Genomic DNA, 14,010 nt, shown 5'->3' with positions numbered 1-14,010 from the left:
TTACTGGGCTATGTTAGAAAACAACAGCAAGTAAAAAAGGAAAATCAGTCCATATTCACAAAAGTATGTGTAAAAGAAACAATAAACTGAAGTCAAAATTCTATCCAGAGTTATCTCCTCATTCTTTCTATTTATAGAACAATCTACATTTGAACACCACGTGAAGAAAGTGTGGCAGTGGTAAGAGAGATACAAGTGTGTTAAAAGTGCCAAATGTTAGAAATAGATAATTTATCTACTTTAAAAAACATATAAGGTATCAATATTAATTATTTGTTATGAAAAATTTGGTTGAAGTTACAAATACACTTCACATAAACATCCATTCCAATTTGAGTATTTCCTCCAGTAAGACATTTTTTTACAATTCAGTATTTTTGTTATATCTCAATGAATTACAATAAAATAAAAATTTCAATACAGTCTTTTTACTAATCTCAACTTTTACTAATATAGCTAAGAAAAAAATGTAATAAACAAGACATTCAAAGGATAAATTTTTAAATGAATCTTTATTTCAACTGACTTTGAAAATATCTGTAAATTCTTTGAGGAGGAGTGTGAGAAATAAGGAGGAGGTAACTCTTGTTAGACCTACACACGACATCATGTACCTTTAGGAATCCCATAGTAAAATAGTGTAACAAGTGATTCAGTTTGGCACTATTGAAAACGGACAAATGTCCGAAGTCATGTTGTAGCCATGCTGTCTGAGCCTTGAAAATAGGTCAATTGAAGCAAGTAGGTCAAACATCAAATATGAATATATCATTACAAGGCTAAATGTACAAAATGTAACCACAGGGCCTGTTTTGATAAAAAAAATTCTCAAAATGAGTGTCCTTAAATTCTAAAATTCCAAATTTAGCCAATCAGATAACTTGAAATCAAAGAATTGAGGAAACAATCTATCTGAGATTTATATGAAACCAGGCACAAATGGCTACCCTGAATGTCAGGATAACAATTTTAGCCTGAGATTCACAGACACAATGTTTTTTTTCTCTGTATTTTTTTACATATGTATATAATAATAAATGCAGTCAATTACCATATATTTGGTGTCAATATGACTAATTTCAATTTTGAGGTCTTTTGTGTGTATGTGGTGTACATTTTCCGTATCATATCACACAATATCCCTTGGTCCATAAAAAGCCCCTGCTTAAAAACAGTCAAATACATCAGGACAGATACACTCTAATTTTTACTCTAATATGATTTTTTTCTTTTATAGCAAAAAAAACTTGAAATACTGTTTTAACATAACTTTTATTCAACCATAAGTCTAAAACTTGTACCAGACATGAGGCTTACCCTATCGATGCACTCAGTCCACTTTTCTATTTTATTATGCTCAAACCTTGGTTTCCCAAGATTTCACTTCCATAACCTCCTAGCACTGTTTTTTTTTTAACTTTATTATTATTTATCATGATGCATTAGTAATGTCTGCTGCATTTGGCAACTCCAAATATATCTTTTTTAATATTAATTTTATATTGTAGTATGTTTTTTTTCATATTGGTTTCAGTGAAAGAAATTTTTTTATGAAATAAGATATTTAATATCTTACATAACTATGAATTGGAATGAAGAGAGGCAATTATTATGAAAATTTCGATGTATTCCTTTGGTAGCAATGTAATACTAACGATTCAAATATTTCCGTTTTTTTTTCATCTTACCTGAACTGTCCCATATAAAAGGATTGAAACAATAAATGGAATCCATCCTGTACCAAAATATACCAATGTAAGATAGGCTAGAACTTCTAATACCATTACATGTCCAAGATATGCAAAAAAATAGAAGTAACTAGGTTTGAAGAGACCCTGAAAAAAATTAACAACCAAATTTAAGTACATGTGTAAGAGCTTACTTACTCAATTCAGTGCAAATTAGCTCAGTTTTAAAGATTTTGGTGCCATCTACTTATGTTTGCTGTCTGTAATTGTGAAAATTAGCTTGAAATAAATAAGCTTTATTACACAGCCAAATGTGTCAAATACGATAATCATATAAGGCTTGATTCATATGATAGCAATATGTAAATTAATATACATTATGACAGTCATATCACAGTGATATCACACCATGGACAATCAAATACAAACTAGTGATATAAAAAATTCGCTGTTGTCATTGTTTGTTGAGTGGTTGTGTATCATTTTCTATAAAACCTGATTGGGCAAAATTGTGTGATGTTGTGACCTTTCTAATGTTGTTCTTCGAACACCATTGGTGACATCATAAACGAAAGATCAGTAGACTTTCTGCCATGACAGATGCAGAATGCAAAGCAGCCAAAAAATTCCAAAGGAATCATGTAGAAAAAGGTTTTATAAATCATGAAAGTTGAATATTACGAAATATCAACTCGCTACATTTAATTCACCAAGGCTAGTTTGTTATGGTATTGAAATTAAATAACTTCAGTTGGTATCATGTGATATTCAATTTTCACTGATGATGAAACCTATAAATATCATGCTTGATTCAAATGATTACCATATGATATGCAACACTACCAACAATTCTCGTGTGTGGTACTTTGGCAGTATATAACAAAGTTATTTCTTAGAAAACAAGAAAAATTGTCAACATTAATAAATGCATTTTTTTTTAAATTTCATAAAATGTATGTATGAATTCCAAGTTTTATAATTGTACTACAAAATCACAAAAACAACCTACAAAGTAAAGTCTGTGATCTGACACACATACAGAGAATAAACAACAACAACAAATAGAAATTCTATTTGCCTCTAATTTTTCAGCAATATAAATTTGCACAAATACAAGTTCTCAATTATATACTAATTTTACCATTTGTTCAGCTGTAGTTCTAAGTTTTCTGAAGTCTTCCTCTATTGTACTGACTTGTGTGTCTTCAACAGAGCCTATATGTAAGGGTTTTAGATATTTCTTTACACTATCTATGTCTGTATGGAAAGCACTAAAGGCATCCTGTAAAATACAACAATGTCATCTAGATTGATACTATGTAAACCAGCAATAATAAATTAAATAGGGGTTCACCTTATAATTGGAATTCTAGGACAGTTGGTCTTTATTTCTTGTAAGAGAGACTGAGCCCAATAGTCAGCAGCAATCTGAAAATGGGAAAACCTTTACTGTATAAATTATGTATAGGATGATAGAATGTATCAACTTTCCTAAAGTAGTGTTGTAGATGCATCCAGTTTGTCAGGTTATCTATGGTGATCTATATTGAAAAAAAAAAAATTGCAGGAAATATTTTTCTATTGAACCCAACTCAATTGTTTTGACTAATTTCAGTTTTTTTCTCACAGATATTTTTTTAATCATTATGGTGACTTTCTAAACTTTCTAACTTTAGTTTAATTAGTAAGTTGACAAAATATGCCAGTTAATTGTATGCTGCTGAGATTGACCTGTATTGAGAGTTCAAGGAATGAAAGGTTTGTAAGCTCCTGAGGCTAACCTGTATTGAGAGTTCAGGAATCAGATGTTTGTATGCTCCTGATATTAACCTGTATTGAGAGTTCCAGGAATCAGAGGTTTGTATGCTCCTGAGATTGACCTGTATTGAGAGTTCCAGGAATCAAAGGTTGGAAAAAGTAACTCAAACTCTTTGTAGTTTATTATCATATCATTGTTAATTTTGAAAAATGACATGTTTTGCAAAATTTAATATCTAATTCTAATATGACATCTTCATATCATCAAACAGTATATATCGGTACAGCCCCACCTTTAGCACCTGCGCACTGTCTCTTTTCTTTCCCTGTCTCTTCAAGACAAAACACTTATTTAAAAATGTTTACACAATGATTGAATGGCTGAGAGGTTATCTAATGCTATACAAAAACTGATACTAATACTTACTCAATAGATGGATGTGTGGTTTATTTCTTAATTAATCCAACTTCAATATGGGGGAGGTTAAATGGAACAGCCATTATTTTGGCTACCCCTAGGGAGATTTTTGTCAAAAAAATTACTGTATTTGTCATATTAGAAAAGAAACAATTCCTTCCTGTTGGGTTTGGCGTTTATATTCTCATTTAACACCTGGCTGTTGATCAGTGTTAAATAATCGACTATAAATGCTGTACCCATGTTAAAATGGGTACAAATCTACCCCCTCCATGAATTATTTCTTACTTAACATTTTACCTTGTGACATTCTTTACTTTATTTATTAATTCATTTATTTATTTTTTTGATAATGCATAAATATACATAAAATGTCTCTCCCTTTTCTGTTTAAATTTGTAACATCTGACTTGAAAGATTAACACAACATGAAATAAAGACTGCCATCCGAAGAAGACAGTCATAATCATTGTACAAGAAACTACAGTATAAAAATGTGATCAATGCTCACCAACTTGATACCCCCACTCCCTCATTTGAAAATATGCACTTTTTGACCTCCATATTGATTTGGAACAAAATATGAAATAAGAGGTCTACAATGGGAATATGTAACAAAGATTCAATGACAGTTTCATGCAATTCCATTCAGTGGTGAAGCAGAGGTAACAGATAAGAGATAGGTACCCCTCTTCGTCATAGAATTAAGGAAGGATGGACATCCCAATTACTTGAGAGTGGGTATAAATTAGGATAATAATAGTTGTAGAAGGATAGTATGGGAGTACTGATTGCAGAAAATTCACAGATCAATCTTATATGTTTTTTTCTAACTTGAGACTAGTTACAGTACTCAGAAATAATCAACCTTACTTATAATTCCTATAAGTTTAGTTAACACATGTGACAGATGCTAAGTTTGCTTTGCATTAGTACAATAAATACTTTCAATGTTGTCAAGTGCAATTTATTCATACAATAAAGGTCTGGGTATGTATAATGACAGCTGTATATTACATGTAGTTTATTGCACATGAAATATTGCATGTATTCCCAATACAAAAACAAAAACATGTATACATGTTCTCCATTTTTATGAGGGGAGGGAGCCTTTAAAAAATATAGATTTTTTTAACTAAGAAGCAAAAAAATGAACATTTAGATTGTATTATCTAAATTTACTTGACTTTCAAGTAATATCTATCAATTATTTTTATAGTTTATCTAGAATTATGTAAAATATCTTTCAATTAACAATCTAAAAAATGACAACCTTATTTTCGGTTACAGCTATCGATTCATGACAAATGATCCCTATACAGCCTTTCGGTTGGCTTAGACTCAGTGGTTAAATTCATGGACAGTCAATTACTGTAATACTCCTTGGTGCAAGGTACCCTAATGCACAATGTGAAGCATTAAATCATTGAATGTCAGTAGACAGCTTGTTTAAAGTTTTGGTAATATGAAACTTCAAGAACTACACATACAAAACAGTATATTTATTTTTTTTTTCATTGAACAGTATTATATAACAATTAAAGGGTCATAATTCATGCACAACCTTCATGATTTTACTGAAGCATTGTACAAAGACTTAAAAAAATACCATTCACATGAGAAATTTCGATCAATAAATTTAAAAGTCTAATTCAATGACAGATTAAAAATGAAATGTATTGCATATACATGTATCGTAACACAGCATATTTTAAATAAAAAATATCTGGTTGTCAAGAAACAGGGACACATGAACAATGAATAAGCTTGAACAAAGGTCAAGGGCAGGCATTAGTCCATTGTAAATACAAAAAAATGTTTTGAATGACCAATGATGGGCACCAATTATACAAAATACACCCCCAAAAGAAAATTACACTCTGAAACTCAGAAAAAATGTATCTATAATGAAGTCATTTGTACTGATACCTTATGTTACATGTAGGTAACCATATCTAACCACATCTATAAAATGTTAAAAAATCTTTTTTAAAACAACAAAAAACTTCAATATTCTATAGAACTTACATAAACAAAATCTTAACCTGCATATTTCTAATGCCAGTAAATATGTTCCTCCAACGACCTCTGCAAGGAAACATCCTCTTATGCTATGCATAACAATCATTTTTAGTTTTGATTGTATGGTCATTACTTAAAATGATCTGATCTAGCTTCCAGTAACTGCAAGCATTCTTTAATTGGATATTTTATTTTGTCTATATGTCGTACTGTGAAAGTATAATTGTTCGTAGAGTAAGCTCAACCACAAAATTTGGTTCCCAACAAAAAGGAGATTCCCACTGATATGTATATAGAGAACCTCAAAACCATGAATTCAAGAATACACGAACTTGTGTTTCTTCCCTAATCCATGAAAATTTGTACAATGTATCAACAAATTGAAGAACTTTCACAGTATGTTGAGGTATTCCATGGAGAGAATTGGATTTATTACTGAGTGAATTTTATGGTGTATTTATTTGTTGTTCAATTTTGACCTTACATTTAAAGTGGAATGGTTAAGGCCTTATATAACTAGTTTAACCTGACCACAGATATGTACCTGTCCATAGTCAGCAAATGTTGGCCATTAATGAGTCTTAGTATCATCATTTGAATTTTTAGTTTATTTTGAAGGAGTGTCTTTTTTCTGTTACTGTGGATTTTATTACTTTTGTTGTCAGGGCCTTTCACACCTCAAATAAAGGTGTGTTTACAATTATTGAAGACCTTAAGATGATCTCTATACTATATACTATTTTCATAACTGTTGTACGATTATGCATTTGTTGCATTTCACAATATTTTTTTCCTTTTTCAATAGTACAGAAAAAAAATTTAAGTCCTCAATGAATTATGTCTTATCAACCATAATTAATTACTAGCTACCCACTTTTTAAAGCCAACCTTATGCAAACTTATAAAAAAACATGTAACAGGATCAAATTCCTACTTAACAGATTACAGCATTATTTTTAAATCTTGTACATACATTTAAAGTTTTTTAAGGTAATCAAGGTTTAAACTATTTAAATAGCATCAGAAGCATTTTAAGATTAATTACACAATTTAATGAAAATCAATTTGGAGACCTTGTTTCCAGAAATAAAATATATAAATAACCATGAATGTTAAAGAACTATGCATGTAACATAAATTAAGATGGGAGATAACTCCACATTCATACATAAATTATATTGTCTTTGTCCATGTTTAAAAATTAAAATTATAGAAACGAAATTATAACTAAAATATAAATAGCCACTATTAAAAAAAATAAAAGAAGTACAGTGGAACTATGCAAGCACCTGTATTCAGCAATAACTGGTCTTATGAGAATATCAATAAAATATCACTATGTAGTGCATTATATCAATCTATGTAAAATTCACCTACTACGAAAGTACTATTGTTCGTTGGGTACCAATTTTCATGGTTTTCTTGGGTGAGCCAGAACACGAAATTTGGTTGCCAATGTAAAAGATTTCTTTTGATGTGTATACTGAAAACCTCAAAACCATGAATATAAGAATACACAAATTTCATTATCTTCTATAATCCATGAAAATTGGTATCCATGAATAAAAGTATTATTTAGTATATAGTATTTTATTACAGTGATCTGTGTTAACATTTATGATAGTTATGTAACATTAAATAAGTATGTATAAAACACCCAGCCCTTTGGACCTATAAGTCACCTTATATTTAAATCATTTTATACAGAAACAATAAGATAATCACAGATTGTTAATAGAACATCTTTAACAAAACCACCAAAAAAATGGAATTTGGAAATAGAAATATTAAAAATTCATCAGTTCATCAAATATCAATTATTTGTTTAAGTGAGAACATCTTAAATTAACTTCACTAATTTTCCTTACATGTTCAGAAATTGAAAGATTCATCTTAACAATATTGCTATTGTTATATATACATGTATAAAGTCCACCTGTCTAATGTGACCATGATATTGCTGTCCTTTGTAAGGTCACTAAGACAGGTTTGCCCATATATAATCACCCTCATGTGCAAAAAACATTTACTACCACATCATGAACAAGATGAATAAGTATTGGACCATGAATTAAATAATTCAAATCATAAAAAAATAAACCTGTTATGCAAAATGATAAATAAGTTACTGTAATTGGACCATGAATCAATAACAACCAAAACTTTTAATGTACTTTTCTTATAAAGATTTTTGGCAATAGGATGTCACTATACCACATGTAATTTAATTTAAAGTTTTAATATGATGTGCAAAAGTTCAATATTTTAATTTAAAAGTACCAAATATATTTTAGAATCTAACAATGCCATTTATGTTGTAAAATAACAAATTATTTTCATACTTGACAAAGTGCATCCACACAGTTTTTGATTACAACAGTATGAAATTGAGGATACAATAGTATTTAGATCTCCCCATTAATACATGCATAGTTGCCTATTTTTTGTCAGTTTTTTTTTAATAAATTAATAAGGATCTTAGACAAATTTCTCTAACTGCTTTGCGTATACTGTACAAAAAAATTTGGGATATTCCTCATACTTGACAGTTGAACCAAGAAAAGAAAAATGTTCACACACACAACAGAAAAATACAAAAAAAACATGTTCGTCTCATTTTGTGTCTTTTTGTTAATTTCTCGCCAACAACATTCATAGTTCGTAACAATTTCATGAACTTTTGTCATCAAAGTTATTATCAAGGATGGTAGTAAAATTACTTACTGTAGCATCTTGGCCAGCATAATGACCTATAACCTTGCTTCCACCAGGATGGCGTCGGGCCCAGTTTGTGATGTTGTAGACCTGTCCCTCGATAACTAGCCATCTGTCATCACGCTTGTCATGTTTAGCGACCTCATCCCAGGTAAAGACAGCTTTCTGTTGCTCCTGCTTCCCTCCTTTCCCCATGGCTCCCAAGTTTCAAAGCCTGAAAAAAGTGAACAATGTTGAAAGACTGAAATCTGGTCAAATTTGTCCTTATGATGGCCCTGAAACTTTTTTACAAACTGGCAAATATTGCTCATGATCACATGAAATGCACATTATATGAACATGAAATTCATGAGATTCTAAACATGACATTCACTTCACATGATTTTTATGTGTAAAAATTTTTGTGAACTTCTGTGAAATTCACATAAAGGCTCAACATTAATTTCAAGTGAACTGTCAAAAAATTTATTTGTAGCTTGCTCCCTTCAGATAGACTTACATTAAGTACTCACTTGAAATAAATGGCCACTGACATGCACATGAAAATAATTTCCCCACGATATAAAGCTTAAGACAACTGTACAGTGTATATTCCGTTTCTAGTGTAACTTCCTTGTGAACAATGTTGTTGGAAAGTATTTGAAAGATAACAATATGTCACATTTCAATTTTTGTCAGACCTCCTTAGTAGTCTTATAGCACTGTGCACCCCTCAAGTGGGGCCAAGAAGATATAGGAGACAGAGTGACAACTGATTGGCTTTGAGTCGGAATACAGTGTTTGAGTCAGGCCACATGCCTACTTACAGGCTGTTGATTCTGTGAGCTAATACAATAAAATCTGGTTTGGGGGTCTAGACTTTAATACTGTAAACCTACTCAAATTTGCGAATTCTGCCAAGTGAACATAATGTCAGTAATCAATTTTTGCTGTTTCAAAAATGACTAGCATTATTATTAAATTAAAAGTCAACATCAGGGCTGCTATTTTTTATGCTTTTATATTTACTGCAAAAATAAGTACACTTTCAAAATTTTAACTTTTACAATATATAAATCTGGGTGTGCTAAATTGATCTGCATGTTGAAATTTTGTCCTGAAATGCACAAAATATCTGTCAATTTAAACCACAATCAATCAATTTTTGTTCTCAAATCATAGTTTGGTAGTCATTATACATGTACATGTAGTTCTGATACAAATGGTGGATTTTTCACAATAACAATTTGGAAAAATTTCATTTTTATTTTCATTTTTGCCACATAAACGTAACATTTATATCTGTCAAGAATCTTTATCAAGAAGTTAAAAAATGCAGTTGGATTGTTTGGATACACTTATCAGTATGATTTTTAAGCCAGAGCACTTGAGAAGTACAGACGAACTTTAAAAAAAATACTTCACAGAAAATTCCGCCTTCATAGCAGTATGAATGCATGAATCTAATCTCATGTGATAATAGCTCTTGTGTTTATCTTGTATCAATATAATGATCATAATACTCATGTTCACAGCTGATTAGAAAGGATAAAATGACATAACAGCAGTCCTTTTTACAGTACATATTGAACAGTTGTGCAAAACAGGGTTGGAAATTAGAAATTATCTAACTGGTCAATCAGGCAAGTTTGCCAAAACTGAACTGGGCAAAAGTGAAGACTGCTTGTCCTTATGATCCATTTATGATTTTTAATGCATATTCGTTAAGCAGAAAAAACATAAAAAATTTGGTGGACCAGCGGACAAGTTTTGCTTGACTCTGACTTGTCATGAAATTGGTTTGCCTTGGGCCAGTGGGAAAGTCTCAAGAGAGTGCATATTTCATCCCTGCTTAAGAAATACATGTAATTTATCTTTTACCCCTTTTGTCAGTTTTTTAATGCCCTGACAGGAAAAAAGAACAGAACACTTTTACTTCAGCAGACAACCACTGAATTTATATAATTGAAATCCCTTGGAGCAAAAATTTACCCATCATACAATGTGGACAAACAGACAAAAAGAATAGTATACTTTCATAAAACTTCATAAACAGGCTTCTGAACTTAATGGATAAATACACCAATACATGTATATTAAGATCACAGATGAATAAATGGTAACTTAAATGTACAAACATGTTCAAAAAATGTATATCACACAAATCTGTACTCAGTGTTCTCCCTAGAAAATTTAAATAGCATCATGGTAAACTTCAAAATTTCCATGTCATCTTTTCCTTTAGCTCTGACATTGTAGCATCACTTTTATAACATTATCTTCTGGAAAATTAGTTCAGATTGTAATAGCAACTAGAAAACTTAAAAAGTTAGGGAAGACTGCATTGAATGAAATGAACATCGTAACTCTAAAAAAAAAACAAAAGCAATAAAATAAACAACTGTCATATCTTGATTGCATCTGTGTTGACAAAGAATGTTCCTCCATCAGTTTAATTTTTTATCCATGGAGAATCCTACAATTAAATGTATAAAATGTATGTCATTTGTCAGTCACAGCACAAATGTATCTCTTTCTGTACTGTAACCTTTTCAATGTGAAATGTAGAGTGAAGTCAAACTACACTTGCAGGATGAGTTATGGTTCCTTTTTTAACTAAAGGCTTTTAGTAATTTTACAGCAAAATGTTTAATGATATTGACTATAACATTAATGATAAACAGAAAAAAAGTGTCTCAACAGAACACTACATCCAGCATACCTTATTTGACTTGCAGCACTTGATATTTTGTCTGAACTAAAAAAAAAACCTGCTGCTTTGGACATTGAGAGTATATACATGTACATAGTATAATACATACATGTAAAAAAAGTCCCTGCTCTATTGTGCATTGTATATCATGACATTCATGTAGACTGTATGTGAGTTTTATTCTGTGTTAGTAAAATTTAAAAAAAATCATGAAACAAATGCAAAAATGGCTACAAATGAGACATAAAGGTCATAAGATAATATTGTACTTTAATATTTTTTAAGGAAGAGTGAGGTCCACATACATGTATACAATGTCAGAATAAATAGATCATCTGCTGACTGCATGTGTGTTTCCATGGTAATCTGTATACATTGATTAAAAGACAAATAAAGCATTGTCAGTACTTATGGTATTTGTCTATCTCAAGTTTAGACCCATTAGAGTTTCTTACTCCGCAATATTCATGAAATTATCTGTATATCAAGCATGAGATGTGCATGATTTGGTTGTATAAGCATCAGAGACAACAATCTCGACTCCTTTTTACGAAGAAGAAATTCATTGAATAACAGTGACATACCTTTAAAAGGTGAGGGAAAATACACCTTTACTTCAGATAAAACAACAACCAACCAACTTGCCCTCACACTGCCGGGGTTATATAACCCGTTTCTACGGCCTAATTTTTAACCAAGTCGCAAACCGGAAAGGAAGTGAAGTGTGTGGAGGTGAAGGTCTAACCAAGCACCGCGAGAATGTTCTGATGACAACGTGCGATAAATCACGTGTTTAACTCACCAGGTACTCGTGAAAATGATAAAAATATAGTTTTTTTTCGGTAAATGAGTGGGAGGGGTATCAAAATGTAATTTTAGTTTATAGATAAGAACTTTGTATAAACCACCTGATAGATCATAGTGCAAAGTGTGGAATTACATGAATGTATTTAGTTGGGGACAAGTTAGTAATAAAAAAACACTGGAATAGTCAACATTTACAGTGGCGGATTCAGTGTTTCGGGTAAGAGGGCAGGGGGGGGGGCAAAACAATTCCTGACAGGATCACTGGTGAGTATCACGAAGTGATCCGAATTTGCTATGGGGGTTTGGGGGCATGCCCCCAAGAATATGTTGAAATATTAAACCTCAAATCCTGCATTCTGAAGGTATCTTGAACTGTAAAATATAGGGGGACAATTTTTCAACAATTTAAAAAAAAATGCATTTTTCTAAGGGAGACGGGGACTCCCTGGATCCACTACTGATTTATTATTCTCCACATATCTAGTTAGCTAATCTAACAAAATCAATAACAGAGGTCTACACATATTTTTTTATATAAATCACTGAAAATGCCAAAGGCGGAGCTAGAGGTCGGGTGTAACCCTATGATATTTATAATTTTCAATGCATTTTTCATGTCAAAAGTTTGAAAATTCACAGACAGCACTGAATAAAAAATATACAATCATTTTCTAAAAGTGCAAATTACTACACTAAGATAAAATAAAACAAGACCGTGGCTCTATTCGACCGGATCTTATGGGCTATTCAACCGGACCCGGGTGAATAGCCTAATATGGACAGGCTATTCAACCGGACATTAAAGTAAAATTGCATTTGTATTAAGCAATCAAGTGATATGAATATATACAGTAACAAAGATGCATATTATTTGATAATAGATCTGTAGTGTGTCATGTAATTACATTTTAGCTCCTTATAGCAGCTAAAAAGGCTTCCAAAATTTTGACCTCTAACAAGATAAGCAAAACTAGGACTTTGACTTCGGTGTCTTTTTAACCTGATGCACTACAAGTGAACCGATTCTAAACATGACTTACACACGATGATTTTATCGTACATACATGTATCTACTTCTTTTTACAAACATTACACAAGAACAAACGTTTAGCAACTTTCTCATAGTATTTTTTTTTTCGTTTTTCGTCAGGAAACCATATAGAGTCATTCTGGTGGAAAAGCGAAAAATGAGGTGATCAATGGCATGATGTTATATAAAACGTGTTCGTTTAACGAATTTTTTCCTGCGGTCTTGAGGAGTTGTGAATTAGAAGAGCCCCCCCCCACCCCCCGCCCCCCCCCATTTGAACAATGACAAATGCCAGATTTTGCACCAGGTACCAACAAAGTATTCAGATTGAATGCCGAAATAAAGTAGGAAGTGCTCAATGGCACCATGAAAGGTATCAACAAAATTAAGTTCAAGAGGAAATAATAATATGCAAGTACAGAGGATTTGTAGACATGATGAAAATTGACCATCTTAAATCTGTTTTTCAGAAACAGAATACTTTTCAAAGTGATATGGATATCAGAAATAAAACTTTTTTGGCAGCGATGAGATGTATTTTCTTATAAGCTTAAGCCTGTCTCTAAGGCAACGGTGGCGTCTTTTAGAAGTCAGAATATTCGCTACTAGCTCTGACATACCTCAATTACTGAGAAATATAAACACCCTGTACAGTGGAAGTTAATACACACGAAAGGGAAATTTATAATTATAAAGTCAAAATCGTATCGTTGGTCGTATATTTTTGTACTGAGATGACTACTGTCGTCAAATTCTAGCTCAATGTATAAATCAAAAACTGAAGTCTTCAAAGTAGCTGGTCGACAAATATACTATGCCACTGCATGAATTTGGTTTGGTTTCAACATCCGAAATGGCACGAATACGATATGCTCTGAAA

The 14,010-nt window shown here is 31.5% G+C and overlaps 1 protein-coding gene across 4 annotated transcripts in view; it reads right to left on the bottom strand.

Moving 5' to 3' along the window:
* LOC148599422 (acyl-CoA 6-desaturase-like) overlaps positions 1-12,035 on the bottom strand; it is a 32,019-nt gene extending 19,984 nt beyond the window's left edge. For 2 of the 4 annotated variants that reach the window (XM_088558311.1, XM_088558310.1), the window contains exons 1-5: positions 11,878-12,035; positions 8,611-8,815; positions 2,830-2,970; positions 1,689-1,835; positions 615-716 (exon numbers count right to left, since the gene is read on the bottom strand). In XM_088558311.1, coding sequence (XP_088414437.1) covers positions 615-716; positions 1,689-1,835; positions 2,830-2,970; positions 8,611-8,796 — 576 coding nt within the window. In that variant the 5' untranslated portion in view covers positions 8,797-8,815; positions 11,878-12,035. The remainder of the gene's footprint in view (positions 1-614; positions 717-1,688; positions 1,836-2,829; positions 2,971-8,610; positions 8,816-11,877) is intronic. The other 2 variants (XM_088558308.1, XM_088558309.1) reach the window with 1 other exon arrangement.
* Between the last annotated feature and the right edge of the window lie 1,975 nt (positions 12,036-14,010).

This window comes from Perna viridis, chromosome 13 (assembly GCF_037379345.1).
Source record: "Perna viridis isolate PV_CMFRI_1.1 ecotype Kerala chromosome 13, ASM3737934v1, whole genome shotgun sequence".
Classification (NCBI taxonomy): Eukaryota; Metazoa; Mollusca; class Bivalvia; order Mytilida; family Mytilidae; genus Perna; species Perna viridis.
This window is presented reverse-complemented; position numbering and strand designations above follow the sequence as displayed.